This window comes from Anser brachyrhynchus, assembly GCF_964034855.1.
Source record: "Anser brachyrhynchus genome assembly, chromosome: 12".
Taxonomy (NCBI): Eukaryota; Metazoa; Chordata; class Aves; order Anseriformes; family Anatidae; genus Anser; species Anser brachyrhynchus.
The window spans coordinates 2512496-2529216 of NC_137707.1; the positions used below are offsets into that span (position 1 = coordinate 2512496).

The 16721-nt window shown below is 54.9% G+C and overlaps 1 protein-coding gene and 1 long non-coding RNA gene across 2 annotated transcripts in view; one reads left to right on the forward strand and one right to left on the reverse strand.

Annotated features, from left to right (window-relative positions):
* Positions 1-4198: 4198 nt before the first annotated feature.
* JPH3 (junctophilin 3) overlaps positions 4199-16721 on the reverse strand; it is a 50827-nt gene continuing 38304 nt past the window's right edge. The window contains exons 5-6 of the mRNA XM_080552194.1: positions 14982-15898; positions 4199-5766 (exon numbers count right to left, since the gene is read on the reverse strand). Of these exons, the coding sequence (XP_080408320.1) occupies positions 5686-5766; positions 14982-15898 (998 nt within the window). The 3' untranslated portion in view covers positions 4199-5685. The remainder of the gene's footprint in view (positions 5767-14981; positions 15899-16721) is intronic.
* LOC308176485 lies at positions 5774-15497 on the forward strand. The gene is made up of 3 exons (XR_013938276.1): positions 5774-11716; positions 11823-15034; positions 15360-15497. It is a non-coding gene; the product is annotated as an uncharacterized lncRNA (long non-coding RNA).

Sequence of the window (16721 nt, forward strand, 5' to 3'; positions counted from 1 at the left end):
TGCTACTGCAGCCACAGGGAAAAAATTCTCCCTCCGCCCTTCTCCAGTACAGAGTTGGATGAGGGAACCAGATGCATCAGACGAGCTGCAGTCTGTGCAGCGATAGTCTGAGGTTTTTCTTTTCATCTTTCGCTCAAGGGCTCTGGAACGTAGTTGTGGTTGCGCTCGGTGCCAAGCTGAGGACGACTGGGGAAGGCACGGAGTGGAAGTGACAGGCTCCCAAGGAACCTGAGGCAGGTTGGGCCAGCCGTCCTGCTCCCAGCACGCCGCTGGCCTCGCAGAGCCCACAGAGAAGAGGCTTTGGGGTGGGTTGGAGGGGAGATGTTGGCTTCCTGGGGCTGTCGTCCTGCGCTGTGAGATTGGGCTGACGCGGGCATGCATCTTGGTTCAGTTTCTCCCAGCACTGGGGTTTTGGGTGAGCCAGCACAGGCGGAGGTTGGTCATACGGCCTGGTGCAGGAGGTGCTGGTGGCCATCCTTAGGCTGCGCGTTGGGGGGATGCTGGCCTGGCCTGAAAATTGAGGCTTGGTTGTCAGCTCTGATAAGATGAGCCTGTAGCACTGTAATTGGAACAGCCTGCGTGGGGACTGAATCCCACACAGCGTCCGCTCTCTCTGGAGCATTTGCAGCCGTTGGACTTGAGACAGAAATTAATTCTGGTGCATCTGCAGCCACTGCTCAGCAGAACAAACGAGACAAATGCAGCACTCCCTTGGAGCCTTGCAGCCAGCGACAGCCGCAGGATGTCTGGGCACGCTGGCCCATCTCGTGCGGGTGTAACTGTGGAAGCCTTGGAAGCTGTCACGTGTTGATTCAGCAAATAAAACCTCTGATAAAAGGTAAAAGATTTCCATGGTGGAAACCTCAGCAGGGAAGCCTAATTATTACTACTATGCTTAGTGTCTACAGAGGAGGCTCTGCCCTGGACTTAAATTTAAGCTATGATGCTTTGGTATCAGGCTGTAATGGTACTTTGGTCTTCTGAACATTGACTGAAAGTCACCTAAAGCCTGTTGCTGGGTCAGATAGCTGGCGGTTTTTCATGTATTAGGACCAAAAGTACCTTAAAGAAGGAGGTAAGTATTTTGCAGGCAACCATCAGTGAAATGACTTGCCTAAAATGATACCCAAGGGAAGGGCTGGGCCTAGAACTTGGAGGAAAACGAGGAGCTGAGAAACTCCAGCAGTGTCTGTCATAGGAATAGTTATTCTTGTCTGATATGTGCAAAGAACAGCTTGTGCCTTTTTTTTTTTTTTAAATGTATGAACACCCAGATAAAATTCAATTATTCCTTTGGCATCCTTCAGAGCATTACATTTGCCCATCTTGTAAAGGGGTGAATACGTAAACATTTACATAGCAAAAAGAGATCTCAATTTATTATATCTGGAAACATTTTTTTTCATCTAAGTGAAGGCTGAAAGTTTTTTTGTTTGGTTGGTTTTTTACTTTTTGAGGAAACTATTCAGTAATTCCTTTTCTTTTGGGCCACATGCATCCTGTAATTGCATTGTAAGTAGCACAGTGAAATCAGATTTTTCTATCACATTTACATGCACAGCTAGGAAGGAGAAAAGAGAACAGGGAGAGTGCCAGCTGGAATGCATTTTACATCAGGGGCTGCACAGCAAAGGCTGCAGTGGAAGGTGAGTGGTTTCACGTCTAGCCCAAGCTCAGCTGCAGCACGTGGGATTGCTTCTCCCCACATCAGTGTGCGTGTGATCGGGGTGTGGAAGCACGCGAACCGTGCTGTGGTGTGTGCCAGGGAGCAGCCAGGGTAACTGGGCTGGCCCGGAGGTGCGAATGCGCTTTGTAGGTGCAAAGTGGGAAAGGGAACGCAGCGAATGCTTCTGCCTCTGCTGGGAACCAGCTGTTGGCCCAGCAGCAGCAGCGTCCTTCACCAGTAACCCGCGGTTCCTTCGCGTGATGGGCGACCAAGAAAAGAGCTCGGGGTCGTGGTCTGTGCTGAACGGGGTGGGGAGCAGCTCTGCAGCTTACACGAGTAATTCTCACAGCTTGCCCTTCCCACAGGACCTGGTACCTGACACCAAAACGCAGCTGCTGCTGGGGCGGGTGGCAGCTGCCTTTCTGCAGGAAGGAAGGGGCTGGGTGTTGGGGTCCTCACCCTGTTAAAAGAAGTGAGTCTGGCAGGGAGCCCGAGTCCTGCTAGGCTCTCGGTGCTGTTAATGGGGTACCCAAACTGGGGTTGAAAGGCAGATGACAGCCAAAGACCATTCTAAAAAATTCCTGCTTTCCTTCATTAACTTGCCAAAGCCTATTAGGACATCCCAATACTCCACGGGTTTCAATTAAGCCCTCCATCACCAATATGACGTTATTTTGCCTCTCTCTTTCTGTCGCGGCCTGGAGTTACTTATTTTTTTTAGCAGTACCGAGGCTTCGTAACTCAGCACAGAAGAAATAGCTGCAGCAACAGCTCCCTGTTTCTGACAGATCAGGCCCAGGAGGCCCACCGCTCGCGGCAGCCGGGTCCCGGGTGCAAGCGAAGCAGACGCCAGATGGGCTGGTGAGAAGCCGACGTGCGGGCGGGCGAAGGGGCTCTGCTCCTCCCTTCTTGCCTTCCCCAGGGATGTGGTTTCAAACCGGCTGTTGCTCGCAGGGGTGTCCTGGCCGGAGGGTCCCCACGAGGGACGTGCAGCCCTCGTGTTGGCTCCTGCGCTCAGCACAAGGGCAGGAGGAGCGGCTGGTGGGCTGCTTCCTCCAGCCCCTCTGCTGCAGGAGCGTAAAAACACCGCCGCAGCCTACGACACACGAGATAAACCTTCAGCTGTTCCCGTGCATCTGTCGGCGTGGACATAAAACAGCAGGGATGGACGCTTTACTCAGATTTATACGCCCCAGCGACGGACGTTTTAATGTGCCTTAGGTAGATATGCGTGAGGCCGGGGCCCATAAGACAGGGAAATATGCTGAATTACCTCTCTCCCCGGGCTACTTCTCAAGAATATTTCTGGCCTTGGGCAAATGTGAGAAGCCCGGGACTAAGACAAATTGTTCGGCTCCCGTTGATTAATAAAGGCGTCGTTATTTTTAAACACGTGGTGTGGGAGCCAATTAATATTAGTCTTTGGCTATCTCTCATGCTGAACAGACCTCATCTCGACCAAGGATTTATCCCAAGGAATAAAGAGATGAAAAATCTGCATTGTGTTTGCTGTGCTGTGTCTGCATATAACTGCTGGTACATGGGCAAGAGCAGGGATAACTAGTCGGCCACCAGTGTGAAAAAGCTAGCCATGAAATCACCAGTACCTGTCCTTGATTGATAACGAGAGGCACTGATAATTGACAATGAGACACATCTAAATATCGTACCGTGTTTGCATGTAATTATTTAACCTGATCCTGGCGGGACTCTGGTGTCATGCAGTCAACCGAAATGCACAGAAAAACTTCTCCAGAGTCCTCACGAAGAGCTGGGACCAGAATTACAGACCACGTGGCGGAGTTCCCGGGGCTGCGGCCACAATATGGCATTTTTGGGTTCATCTCAGGCATGCAGCAACCATTGGAGAGTACAAAAGGGAGACTGAGGACCAAGAAGGAAACACCAAAAAAAAGTGACGAGGTACCAAAAGGATGGAAACTCATCGTGGAGTGACAGGAGGTACATCGGTGTCATTTGCCCTGTCCGCCCATAGCCCTCTGCCTGCAAGGGGAAGGAAGAAAAACTGCGACAGGGAGGGAGGAAGACCGTGTAAGGAAAAGAACTGAATTTAACTGGCACATGCTCTAATCCTTAGTTTATTTCTGGTTAAAAATATAGCAATCCAGTGCAGTGTAATAAGAAATCTGCTGAAAAGGTAGCAGAGAAACAGCTAAAACAGAAGCAAAGCAAAGCTGAGGCCGCGTTCGGGGCTGTTCCCACAGCTCTGGGTGGGAAATGCCGGGCAGGGTCCCCCCCACCCCGCCGCAGCTGTGCAGGGGCCGCATCCTGCTGCGGACCCACGGCGGGGACACCCGGGGGGGAATTTGGTCCCCAGCCCGAAGGGAGCAGCTCGCTGTCGGCTCAGCGGCATCGCCGAGCTCCCAGGCAGGGCGAGACGGCCCTCGTGGTGCCAGGGGGCACGGGGGGGGGGAAAACCCTCCGGGAGGGTTTGGAAGGCGCCGGGACGCCGGCCGTAGGCAGGCGGTCGAGCTAAGCCCACGCTCTGGTGATTGGGACCATAACAGCTCAGAACAGGGATACGGCATCTTTAATGAGTATGCATATTATCAGGGGGGAGACAGGGGAGGGGAGAAAATCAAGGCAGGCATATTACAAAGATGGTATAAACGAACAAATTGAGTGACATAGAAAAAAAAAAAAAGAAAGGAATACATCCTTAGAGGCTGCCATTGCCAATGACGTTTGTTTTTTGTTTTTTTTTTCTTTTTTTTTCTTTTTTCTTTTTTTTTTTTTTTTACAGGGACATGTTGGAAGCTGGAATATACATCCTGCATTACAAAGTGCAAAATACTACATGCTCAGAGCCCAAGCATGATGTCTGAAACAGTCCACAGCAAGATGTAAGAGACAAACCCACCACCCTCTCCCTCCTCTCTGGGACATGCTCCAGTGCTCCTCCCCAGATGCCTTTTGAAAAACGTTTTTTTTTTTTTTTTAATCTTATTTCGCTTTATTTTACGTCATACTAGGTGGGTCGGAATCGAGCCCTCTCTCCCCGCCAATCTGCTCCCTGGCACCTCTGTGCATGGACGTGTTTGGGATGGGATGCTCAGCGCGGAGTAGTGCTGCTCCTCGCGGGTCGGCGTGGGCTCGGGGGGCTGGGGGGGGGGCGGATCTGGGCACAAATTCTGACCAAAAGTGAACAGAAAGCAGCCCGGGGTGGTTTTCCAGCCCTGCCGTGAGGGGGAGCAGCCCGGGAGGAGGATTGAAGGCAGGAGGGTGGTGGGGCCGCCGCTCGCACCTTGTGTTCCCCGTTTCCCCCCCCTGCCCCATGGGTTTTCACAGAACACCCCTTGCAGCTTGGTTTTAAAAACAAATAAAACGGGGCTGGGCGCCCTCCTCCCGTCCGTCGCATCCAGGCAGGGCTCGCGCCTTCCCCGCGCTCCTTCTCGCCTCCTTCTTCCAGCGGCTCTTCTCCATTCGTGACGGGAGAAGGGAAGAAAAGCACCGGCTGCCTGATTTTGCTTTTCTCTCCCATTTACTTTAATCGTTAAAGCTGTTGTGGATTTCCCCGGGAAGCTCAGCCTGGAGCATCCCAGGACCCGTACACACGTGACACGAAATCTCCCCACGGTCCCCTCGTCTAGTCTCCGTTTTGGGTTGGTTACCGTTGTTACAAATATATTTTTTTTGGGGGGGGGGTGAGAGGAAGGGAAATGAGGTTTTATTTTGTTGGGATTCCTTCTCATCCTTTCCAGTGTTGGGGGGGCAGAGTGTTGATAGCATTTTGCCATGCCACACAGCATAGTGTTATACAAGCAAAGAATTTTGGCTAAAATCCAAAAAACATTACCCAGGAAAAAAGGCAAACTGTGAGTGAGACTCGATCGTTTGTTGTTCTTCTGTGAAAAGACTTGGAAATTGTCGTAGGACAGTTCGAGTTATGATTTTTTTTTTCCCTTTTTCTGTTGTTGTTGTTTGTTTTTTTTTTGTTTGTTTGTTTTTCCCCCATTCATACATGTAACTGTTATTTTTGCAAACAAGACAGTCTTGAGTTAGATGAAAAAGTTAATAAACAAAATGGCGACTCCGATATTTAGTAAGATCACCATGACTACCAGAATGGGAGCTGAGCCCTGCAAGAGAAGGAGAAGGAGAGGAGTTAGGAGGTGCCCCCAAGGTCTGCCCACGGCCGGGGATGCGCACCCTGCAGCGCCCGACCCCAAAGCGCCTGCAGGACTCCCTGGACTCCCCCGTGTCGTCCACATGGGAAATCCGGCCTTAATTAAGGACCAAAACCGCTTGCTTACCCGGGGTGGTCAACGAAAAGAAAGGAAAAAAAAAAAGTATCGGATTTTATGGTTCCTTGGGGATGGTTTGGAGGTGTCTCCAAAGGACCCTTTCCAATAAATGTGATTGTTTAAGCAGGTAACCTGCTGATGGCAAAGGGCAGGCCACTCTATGATGGCCCCCATTAAGGCAACGTTTTAGGATGTCTCTAACAACTTTTTCTGAGGTTCATACGGAGCAAATTCCGCTCTTGGGGACTCCGTGGGGATACATCCCGGCAAGGCGTCGGTGTGGGAGCACCTGCGTGCGGCAGCGTTTCTGCCCTGGCGTTATCTCACCCGACACTACCCAGTTCCCTGCGGGCTGCTTCTCTGAGTTCCCACTGCAGCCGATCGGGATGTGGTGCCGGACCCCCTCAGCACCCCAGGAACGACAGGAATAACCACGCAGCGCCAGGATTGCAGCTTTCCACCCCGTCTTTATGCGGAGTGGCCAGAAAACACCCACCCCGCCGCCACGTCCCTGCCGTAAAACATTTGCTGCCCTAAAGCGTTAACGTGGCTCGCGGCGGGGTGAGCGAGCGTGCGTGCAGGTAGGTGGTAGCTATTTCTCGGCGTAGCTGGGATCCTCGGCTATTCCCGCTGCGACGGAGCTGCGCCAGCCTTAACCCCCCTGCAACGGTGCTGGTGCTTCGCTCAGCACCTCGCTCCCGCCCCGTGCGCCTCTTTTTTTTTTGGGTGGCAGGGTGGGCGCCCTGTGCGAGCCGGTCCTTGTGCCAGTCTGCAGAGCTGCTGGAAATAAAAAAAAAAAAAAAAAAAAAAAAGGAAAAGGCTCCTCGCCGGACAGGGCTGGCTTCTGCTCTGAGCAGGCTGATTCAGTTCACATTTGGGAGTGGGTGGCAGCGGGGATGCTGGAGCTTGCTGGCAAGGCATATTTGTAGCTTAGCAACAGGGTCAGGGGATGCCAACCAAACGCAGGGATTGCAGAGAGCCGCTCCTGGCAGCCAGGTATCCACGCCTGGCTGCTTCCAGCAAAACCTCTCCGCCTGCACCACGCAAAGCCTTTCCAAGGCAGAAAGCACCCCCCCGCTGCCACTCCTCCCCCCCCCCGGCCCCACGGCTGCCAAGCGCTGCGATGCGCTCTGTTATTTACTTTCGGGGGGGGTTAGCTTCATTTCAGAAGATTACCGGGTTTTACGATTTTTGAGCTCGTGTTAATGCAATAACAGATTGCGAGCGATTATCACTGTCATTGTTTCTGTTGGCAGGGCACCACGGAGGCACAAAATGCATTTGGTTCCTTCCACCCCGCAGCCAGGGGAGGACGGAGCTGCTCTCGTACTTACATCAGCCTCGGTCCGCTCGCAGTTTGATTTCCCCTGCCAAAGAGGCAGTGACCATTTCTGCCCTCGCTCTGCTCTGACTGCTAGATGGTCTCGGTAACAAGCAGCACACAAACTTATCCGCCGGCTGGCACGAGCCTGGGATGCTCCGGAGGCTGTTCCCCTCTCCCTGCCCAAAGGCACCCAGCGGGGCCGGCTGTCCCCTAATTCCCTGGCGTTTGAGCTTTGCCCTCACAAACACAGACACTTTGGGATGGACCCGCTGGCCTGAGCGAGACCACAACCCTTTGGTAGCTGTGGACGGTGATGGGGTGGGATTTATACACCCGTATGCCCAAGTTGTGGCCTCATCCAGAAAAACTGGGGAGTCAACAAACCGAGCACCGTGCACACGCTCACAGCAACTGGGTTCCCATGCACGAATGTTTTGCTCACGTCCCTGGTGCAGTTCGCACCCGTTTTCATCTTGTGTCCCCTCCTGTTCAGTGCAGAGCCAGGAGACGGTGCCTGCTTTGCCCCTGCCTATCTGGGGACTTCCACGTTGGCCAGCAAAAGCACCCCAAAAAGAAGATGCCCTGGGAGGGAAGGGCCTTTGCAGCCTGAGGGGCCCAAATCCAATGAGCCAAGAGCCTGCAACTTCTGCTTCTCTTTTCTAGCCCCTTCTTTTTAAGACCCTCTCCCCTGTGCTAGCTCCAGCAAGGGCTTTCCAGGCCCTGGCACCCCGCTGGAATCGCACCCGCGGCTCTTAGCAGGGGCTGGAACCCTGCCGGCGGCAGCTGGTCACATAAACAGCTTTGGGCCTCTGAAGCTTCTGTTTTAGTTCCAGTTACGAATCCTGCTGCACTTCTTGATGCTTATGTCTGGCTTATTTCTAACTCGTAAGGTCTCCGCACCTTCACCTCTGCTCAGAGCAACGCTTGCCCTTCTCCCCTTTGATGGCAAGGATGTCCTGGGATATGTCATCGGCTCCCAAGAAGAGATTCCTGCTCAGTGCCCATGCAGAAGATGAATCCCTTCTGCTTTTTCTGCTTTGGCAGAGAGGTTTTGCCGAGCCCAGCCCAGCAAGAGGTCAGCGAGCTGCCTTTAGCTGGAGCTGCAGCCAGCGTTTTGGACCTCGCAGCCCTTACAACGCTACACCACGTGCGAGGCCTCTAACACGAGCCACCGACATACAGGAATGAGAGAAATCGCCCTTGATTTGCAGCTTTGCATGCTGCTTTCCTAGTCCAGTGGTGCTTTCCCTCATCTTCGGCCTCCCTGAGCCCCGGAGAAGCCCGAAGAAAACCCTGAGGCCAGTGGCATCACAGACTCTGGGCTGATAGGAAGCCGAAGGTTGAGCTCATTTTCCTGGGGATCGTGTGCCACAGACAGCAAGCAGCCTGCAAAACTTTCCTTTTTCCTCCTTCATTCATTGTTTTTGTTGAAGTTACAGCACCTCCTTTAGCCAGGAGCTGCTGGGGGCTGTTCAGCCAGCCCTGCGTGCCGTGCAGGAGCTGGGGCACAGCACCGAGGTGCTGCCCATCTCCCATGCAGAGCCTTTAGGGCCGGATCCTGCCTCCCCAGCCCGCAGGCACCGCCTGGCAGCGTCCTCTCACCCAATTTTAGCTTCTAAACGTTAGACATCCAGCCCGTGCTAACCCTCGAGGCCGTCCGTAGAGCGAGCGACGTGAGACGGATTCCACCCAGCACGGCGACCAGCCTGGCTCGGGGAAAGGAAAAATTAAACCCAGCTCGGGTGTGCCCGGGCATTCGGCTCGCATACGGGATGACGGCGAATTTCATCAGCAAAATCTGGCAGCTGTGGGGCTGGGATTTCAGTTTATTTTATAATAAGCTCCCTGGGCTCCTTTGCGGGAGGAGAACTGCTGCCGAGGATGGGTAAGGTACACCAGTACCCACTAGGTGACGGGGTGCTCCTGGACAAACAGGGATAACCTCCAAGGGCTCTGAGATTTTCTCCGAAGCTGAAAGACCTGGAACACAGATCTGCAGCCGTGGCGCCACTAAAATGTGAATAAGCCCTCGTCGCGGCACAGCAGTAGTAGCGGTGCCCATCGCCGTGGAAGTAACGAGAAGCATCTCAGTGAAGCGCTGCGAGCTTTCCGAAGGTTTCCTTCAGCCTCTCCTTTCTGGCACGCTTTTTGCAGCTCCGACTGCGGCTGCAGCTGAGCACCACCACCTCTGCCCCACCGTTCAGTTTGTTTGGGTTTTGTTTGTGTTTTTGTTTTTTTTTTTTCCTTTAACTGCTGTATAGCAACTTGAGTCTTACCGGGAATACAAGGGACAGCTGGTTTACAAATAAAATTGTGGCATAATTAATTTAAGTATTAGCAATCCGTTATTACCTGTTATTGCAGCTCCGTCTCTGCCATGGAAACCATAGTGCAGGTTACCTAGGAATCCCTCTGGGATCTATTAAGTGTAATCACCAAGGACTGGGATCAGCAAAAAGTACAGAGGCATTGTTTTCCAGGCTCAGCACTACGAAAGTGCTGAAAACTTCGCAGCTCCACGACATTTGTGCTGAATTGTCACATAATAGCCAGGAACAGGCTGCTGTGAAACAGTTAAGGAATTTATCAAGAGGAGCAGAAGGGACTGGCTTCGCCTTCTCCGACGTGTTGCTGCATCCCGGGGGGGTCGACGGTTTTAAGGTTTTGGTTTTCTTTTGGTCAAAAGCTGGCAACTGACCGCAACTTTCTCAAAGCTAGACGGCGGCGTGGGGTTGGGCTCAGAGCCCTAAAATGGATCCAGAATGACAAAGTCAGCGGGGTGCACCCTGCTGTTACATCAGAGGGCTCCTGAGATTAAACGTTTCGGAAAAGGATGCTGTCGAGCTCAGCACCGCATTTCTCTCTGAGCGTTATTTACCTTGTGTTGTTAGAAGTAATGCCACGATGTCTGCACGTCAAGGAGCTCAGAGGAAGAGCAGTTTCTGGTTATTATTTTTTTTAAGAGGCAACGACCCCCGAACTCTTTGTGCACGTGGCAGCTCCTCCTGCACTCGCTGCCGTCCCTGTGCCGGTGCCTCCCTGGGCAGGGCACCCATCTCCGAGGGGTGACAGCAACCGGGTGGCAGCAGGGCTGATATTCCTCCTTAGCCCCTTGTAATTACAGCTCACGCTTGTTTGTGTGTGTGTGTGTGCCGGGCCACGGCCGCTTGGGATCGGGCTGTGAACCTGTTGTGAGTTTATTTAGATGAGGTGAGAGAAACAAGGAAAACCCAGGCACAGCTGCGTTAGGAGACCTGGGGAAGGCCCCTGACGGGGAAATAAAGGAAAAATCTGAAAGGGAAAGCCGGAGAGGACCACAGGGTTTAGTCCCTGGGATGCTAACCACAAAAACGTCCCCAGGCGCCTTTCCCAGGCTGGTCCCCCAGGCAGACGGGACCGTGCACAGCATCCCGAGATGCAGGTGAATTTTTGCACTCCAGTGCCTCTGGGCAGCTTATATTCTGGCCGAAATTCGGCGCTGGGGATGGGGGGCGAGTGGGCGGGGGTCCCTGCCCAGCTGCCCTGCCTTTGCTGCGCTGCTGCGGGTGCTGGGCTGTGCCGGGGCTGGCCGTGGCAGAGCGCGGCGCTGGCTGCAGATTGGCTGCCTCCTCCTTGCTTTCCCCAGCGACAGGGAAACCTGCTCAGAATCTCTGGGTGGAAAATCCACCCATCGCGCAGGCAGCAGGAGAGAAGATGCCGCAGCTCCCGGAGCCCCTCTCTGCCTCCCCGGCTGGTGCAGGTTGGGGGGGGGTCTCTGCCACCCTTAACCCCGCAGACGGCGCGCAAACGTCATTGCCAACCCCAAACCTGCAGCTGTTTCCTCTGGTTCGTCGCAACAAGAGGCTACACCGTCAGCAAACGGCTGGGAACGCTGAGATGTTATCCGGCAGCATGTGACGATGGAAGAAAATGTTGGGGGTGGCTGGGATTTTTGGCTGCTGCCCCGCTGTCGGGCTTTCTCTGTGGGATGAGACGGGGGGATTTTAAAGGGCTAAGTACCGAGCCTGCTCGCGACCCTGGGGAGTTTTCCTATTGCCTTTAGTGAGACCACAGTGCGTGCCTAGAAGTCTTCATCCGAATACCTGTGACTGCTCCTGAAATGAGGACAGGCAGAGGAATCAGGCTCCGTGCGTGCCCTTTCTCTCAGGCGTGCTGGGGACCTGTGTGCCCAAACCACTTCTGTTCCTTTTTGGGAACTGCAGATGTTCGGCACCTGCAGGAAAGGGGCTACATGCTTTTTATCCCCTACCCTAAAAATATGATGTCTTTCGTGTCGATGGATAAAAAGGGTTGCTGGCATTTTAGAAAGCCTCTTTCCCCTTCCAGCAGCTCAACAATTCCTTTTTTCCTTTCCTGCTTTAGATCATCTCAAAGGCTCTAGGAAGCTGTGAAGTGCTCAGACACAGGCTTGAGCTTTTTGCCTCGTGGTTCCTTAGGGCCAGAAAGGATGGTGACGTCCACGTAAGTCCCTTAATCCAACAACACCGACAGTGGTCTGGGCACATTGCTTCCCGATTTCATCTGCCCAAGCGATGACAATTGATGCCAGTTTGTTCTGTGCGCGCAGGGGTCGGTGCGCACGGAGACACGGAAAGATCAGGTGCCTTCGAGTGTGATTTTGAAGTGTTGGTGTGACCACAGCGCCGGCTTCCTGACCCTGAAACCCCAGCGTCCCCTGATAGCGAGCACCAAGCAGCACTGAATTTCATCAGCGTTATTGAGCAGCGGCCTCAAGAAATGACCTTTGTAAGAGGAGTTTTCAATTACTGATGTGCAGCCCCCGTGGAGGGGGGGGGGGGGGGGGGGCTCTGGGAGCTTCTTTGTAAGGGAGTGGTGAGAAATGAGCGAGAAGACAAAGCTCCTGGAGCTTATATGGCAACCCATGCGCCCAGCTCCCCTGCAGAGGTCTGTATCCCCATCCGAGCACACATTGCAAAAGGCTGGAAATCAAAGCAGTCTGTGGCCCCATCCTCAGCCTCACTGCTACGAGACAAACCCTCTTAGCACGAGAAACCCTCTTAGCATTATCCAGAGGGATAACTTCCAGCTGGGCTTTTCCCAAGACCTTTCCCCAGACCTGCATCCCTGCCTCGCTCCATGCCAGCCCTGACCCAGCTGCGTTTGCACCGAAGCTGGAGCTGGCACCCGACCTCCGAGCCAACCCACAGGGCTCGTGGGTGTCCCGTGGGGAGCTGCTTCATGGCAGCTTATTTTTGCACCAGGCTGGCCACCGTTCTGGACAGGGATGCTCCAGGTAGGGCAAAAATATCCCTGCTGAGCTACCAGCATCCTGCTCGGCAGGCACCTTTCTGGAGCGGCGCAGCTGCCCGGAGCTGAGAGGTGCCCTTTTGGGCGAGCAGCTTCCCAGATGGCAGCGTGGCGGCTCGCAGGGAAGCGGCTGCCACGCAGGCTGCAAGGAGTGGGCACGCACACACGCACACCCGCACACGCATGCGTGCTCACACGCAGCCCTCCCCAGGAGCTGGGGCTTGCCTGCGTGCCGGAGGCAGGCGGGGAGCAGGGAGGGGAGGCTCCAGCATCCCTGCTGAGCAAGGCTTCAGGGAACATGGGGAGCCGTAAGTCCTGCAAGAAAATATCCAGAGCGTGAACAGGAGCCCCCTGGGCGCAGTGGTTTTCGCAGGATGGAGCCTTCCCCTCCTCTTCCTCGGGGATGGCTGCGCTTTCTGGAGGCAAAGGTGCTGGGTGGAAGGTGCAGGCGAGGTCACGGTGGTGCACAGGGGGCTGGGACACGTTGGGTGGCACCTCCTGGTCCTCACCCTGCTGGTGCCACTGTCCCCTCCCCACCCGGCCGCTGGAGCAGCCCCCTGCTAGCGCAGCGCAACTCTTGCTAGAACAAATTGTTGCTGGCATTGTAGGTTATTTAAATCCACATATTATCTCTTCCTCTGTATTACATTAGCTTCCTCCCAAACCTTCGCCATCTGTTCCACCCTCGGTTATGAATGTGAGAAAACTGAACATGCTGCTTCGCAGCTACAGCACTTAAAAGGATGATGTGCAGCCTAATGGCTTTTCTGGGTGCTTTTACACGCCCGTTCGGCGGTGTCCGGCGTTCGCTGGACGTAGCCATCAAGGAGATGTTGCATGAGTGGCTATTTTTCCAAAGCTGAAGCTCACCGACGTGCGCAGGGGTCCCTCGGAGCTCCCGTTTCTCTCCGAACCAGCAAGATGTGTCCTGCGGTGCGGTCCACCAGCAGACACCCTGCGTGCAGCGCTTCGTAAATGCTGTGTGGGTGCTTGCGAGCCTGCGCTGAAGCTTGCAGGATGAATAGGAAGCCAGCAAGCTCCAGGGCTGTGTGTGGGGGTGATTTATCCACAGCCACAGCAGGGAAACTGTGGCAGCTCGGTAGCTGAGCCCTTCCTGCATCCCGGCTGCATCCCCCATCTCTGCTTCTCCCCCCCGGCTGCTGCCTTCCCCTGGCTGCCAGCACCCAGCACCTTTGCCCTGCGGGCAGCAGGCAGCTGGAAGGGGCAGGAGGGATGCTGGAGGTCTGGCAAGAGCAACCGCACGCTGCAGACCACCACGGCCAAACTTTCGGAGAGACTGATGAATGCCGTCCTTTATCAGCCCTGTCTCTCAAACAGCCAAAATCTCCTTCTGCTACACTGACAGGGCGAGGGAGCTGCTCTCAAGGCGAGTCCTGCAATCGCCATCAGCCTGGGCTGGGAAATTTGTGGAGCTCAGGCTTCTCCCGAGGCAGGGTCAGCTCCGTCCGAGTTGCACCTGAGCTGCAGATGTCCATGCCGTCTTTGCACCACCTCCTCCCTCCCAGGCAATTCATCCCAGCCCTCAGCTCACTACTGACGGCTAATAGCTAACCACTGCCTCTAATGCTCGAATTTAAGCCCATTAATTCCCTTCATCAAGAACAGATTATTCCCTTCCACTTTGCAGCAGCTGTGTTACACGATTGAAGATTGCTTTGTCTCCTCTCCTCTAGCCTGAACAACTCCAGCTCTGCCCAGCAGCCAGTTGCTCCTGTAAACCTCCGGCGAGCCCTCACCTCTCCCGAAATGAGGAGCCCCGAATGCTCCTGCACGTGCTCCTGTGTTTCACAGAGAAAAGGAATGAAGGCAGGCTGAGCCCAAGCCCTTTGCAACGTGCCCTGATCCGTGACCACGGTACCCTCCTCCAGGTGGCTCGGGTCCCCAGCACAACACAGTGGCAAGGCCACGGCATCAGAGTCACATAGAGGTGGAGCGACGGGGAGACGCCGCAGGTTGACGCAACGCCCAGCTGCCGGGGTTTGAGCAGTGATGTCAAATTATGGGGTCATGTCAAATTATGGGGTCGTGTCAAATTATGGGGTCGTGTCAAATTATCGGGTCATGTCACAGTACTGGGTCACACTCTGGCCAGTGTGACATTGTCTCACTAACACCCAACCACAAGGAAGCATCGCCAACACCTCGCCTGCTCCCACCTTTCCCCCAGGCGAACTCCCCAAGCCCTCCGACCCAATCCCCCAGTGATAAAACCGCTGTTCCCCCCGAGACATTCTGCGGAGAACACCCCAAATCGCCTTCCAGCACGCCCTCTTATGCACCACGGGAGGAGGGAGGGGAGGCTCGAGGTGTAGACGGGGGCATTTTGGGGCTCAGTTGTGCCGGCGGCGCCACCTCCCTCTCCGCTCGCTGCGGTCCCACGACAGCTCTGCACCGGCTTTTCCCGGCCAGCTTTCGACACACGACTTTGCCTACTTACCGTACTGGATTTGAGCGCATCCCCATTGTCCTCTTCAGATTCTAGTGCAACAGGTAAGGATTTCTGTGGCGGGGAGAAGGTTAAGTCCCACCTTAGTAGCCGAGGCTCAGCTTTGTCCCCGAATCTCAGGTTTTCCAGTTTCTGCACCGTGGGCTCGGCAGAGGAAGCTGGCCTGAAATTCTCTTTGTTCTGGGACTTAGACCTCAGTCTCTGAACCCCGAAGCCCCGCTCTTCCCCGCGGTGGTCATCAGCCATGCTCCTGCAGGGTCCCCCTTTGCTATAGTGTCTTTTTTGGGTGTGAATCTCTTGCATATAAGAATCCATCCTCATGAGGGGCTTCATCTCCATCTCGTAATTGCTCATCTTCTCCTCGTCTAGCTCAAGCAGCTTGGAGCTCCCTGAGCTGTGGTTGTGGGACCTGTGGTGGGAAGTCCAAGAAACCGTGGCCGGGGAATCTGTCCACCTCTCTCTTTGCTTGTGGTTGGAGGCCGAGTGTTTGTGTCCTCCGCTCCGGCCTCTGTAGTCTTCAGGGACGGAGGCCGACCCCAGCTGGCCGCTGCGCAGCGCCCCGCTTCGCACGCCGCGCGTCCCGCCGACCTTCTCTTCGCTCCAGCTGTTGGGGCGCAGGTAGTCCCCGCCGCGCCCCTCCAGCAGCATCTGGATCTCCCCGCCCCGCTCTTCGTCCACCGAGACCTGCCGGGAGAAGTGCGCGCTCTTGTTCCTGCAGGAGCCCAGCGGCGGCGTGGACGAGGGACTGGCGGGGAAGCTCTGCAGCGGGCTGTCCTCGGGGGTCAGGTCGGACGGCGTCGTCCCTTTCCTGTACAGCTCGGGGCTCTCTTGCTGCAGCGGCGTGCCGGTGGAGAGGACCTCAATGTCGTCGCTCGAGTTCTGGCGCTTGGGCCTCTGGCATTCGAGCCCTTTTCGGGGAGGAGCCGGGGGGAAAAGAGAGAGAGAGAAGGGAAAGAGGATTATTTCTGTTCCGTGGGTGCCCACCGGGTTTTTGGGGTCAAAGAGGAGGTCTGAGAGTGTCGGGTGGCGGGGGTACTGCAGGCTGGATCAGGACATAGGCACTGTGCACATCCTCCTGCTACTGGACCAAGAGAGGAGGCACTGCTAGCGTTACACCAGGCCCCCTTACACCTGCAGAGAGTGGTTTGGCTTTGGCTGCAGGCATTGCAAAGCTGCCTCTGGGGAGGGGAGATGGCTTAGCCTTCCCCATGGCTTCATTATGCGCTAGGGTTGTGCTTCTCACCCTTTTACAACCCCCTGGCTCCACTATCCATTTCCAGCTGATGTAAACAGGCTCGACCACGGCTGCTCCTTTAGCACCCACAGTTTTCGCCTCTCTTGCTGCCCTCCATCCATCCTCCATCCCTGCTCGCTTGGGGACATGTGCAGGGGACCTTGTGCACGCATTGCAAATAAGAGGACTCACAACAGGCTAGGAGCCCCAGAGAGGAGGGGAGCTCCCTGGTGTTCCTGCGCTGTGCACAGCCCCATTGCCTCCGGCCCTGTGGAGGGGTTATGTCCCTGTCCACTGACGGTTCATCAGCTTGTTGCATCAGCTCGGTTTGCAGGCACAAGAGGTGAAGAAGGGGAATCTCACCTCTATGTTTTTGCATGGGGATGTTCCCACCTGGGCAGATGTGCTGCATTGGCAGGCCCTCCAGGTAAGGAAACAAACAAACAAACAAAAAAAACCAGGACTGCCAATGCACGGGCAGCTTGTCCTTTTTGCCA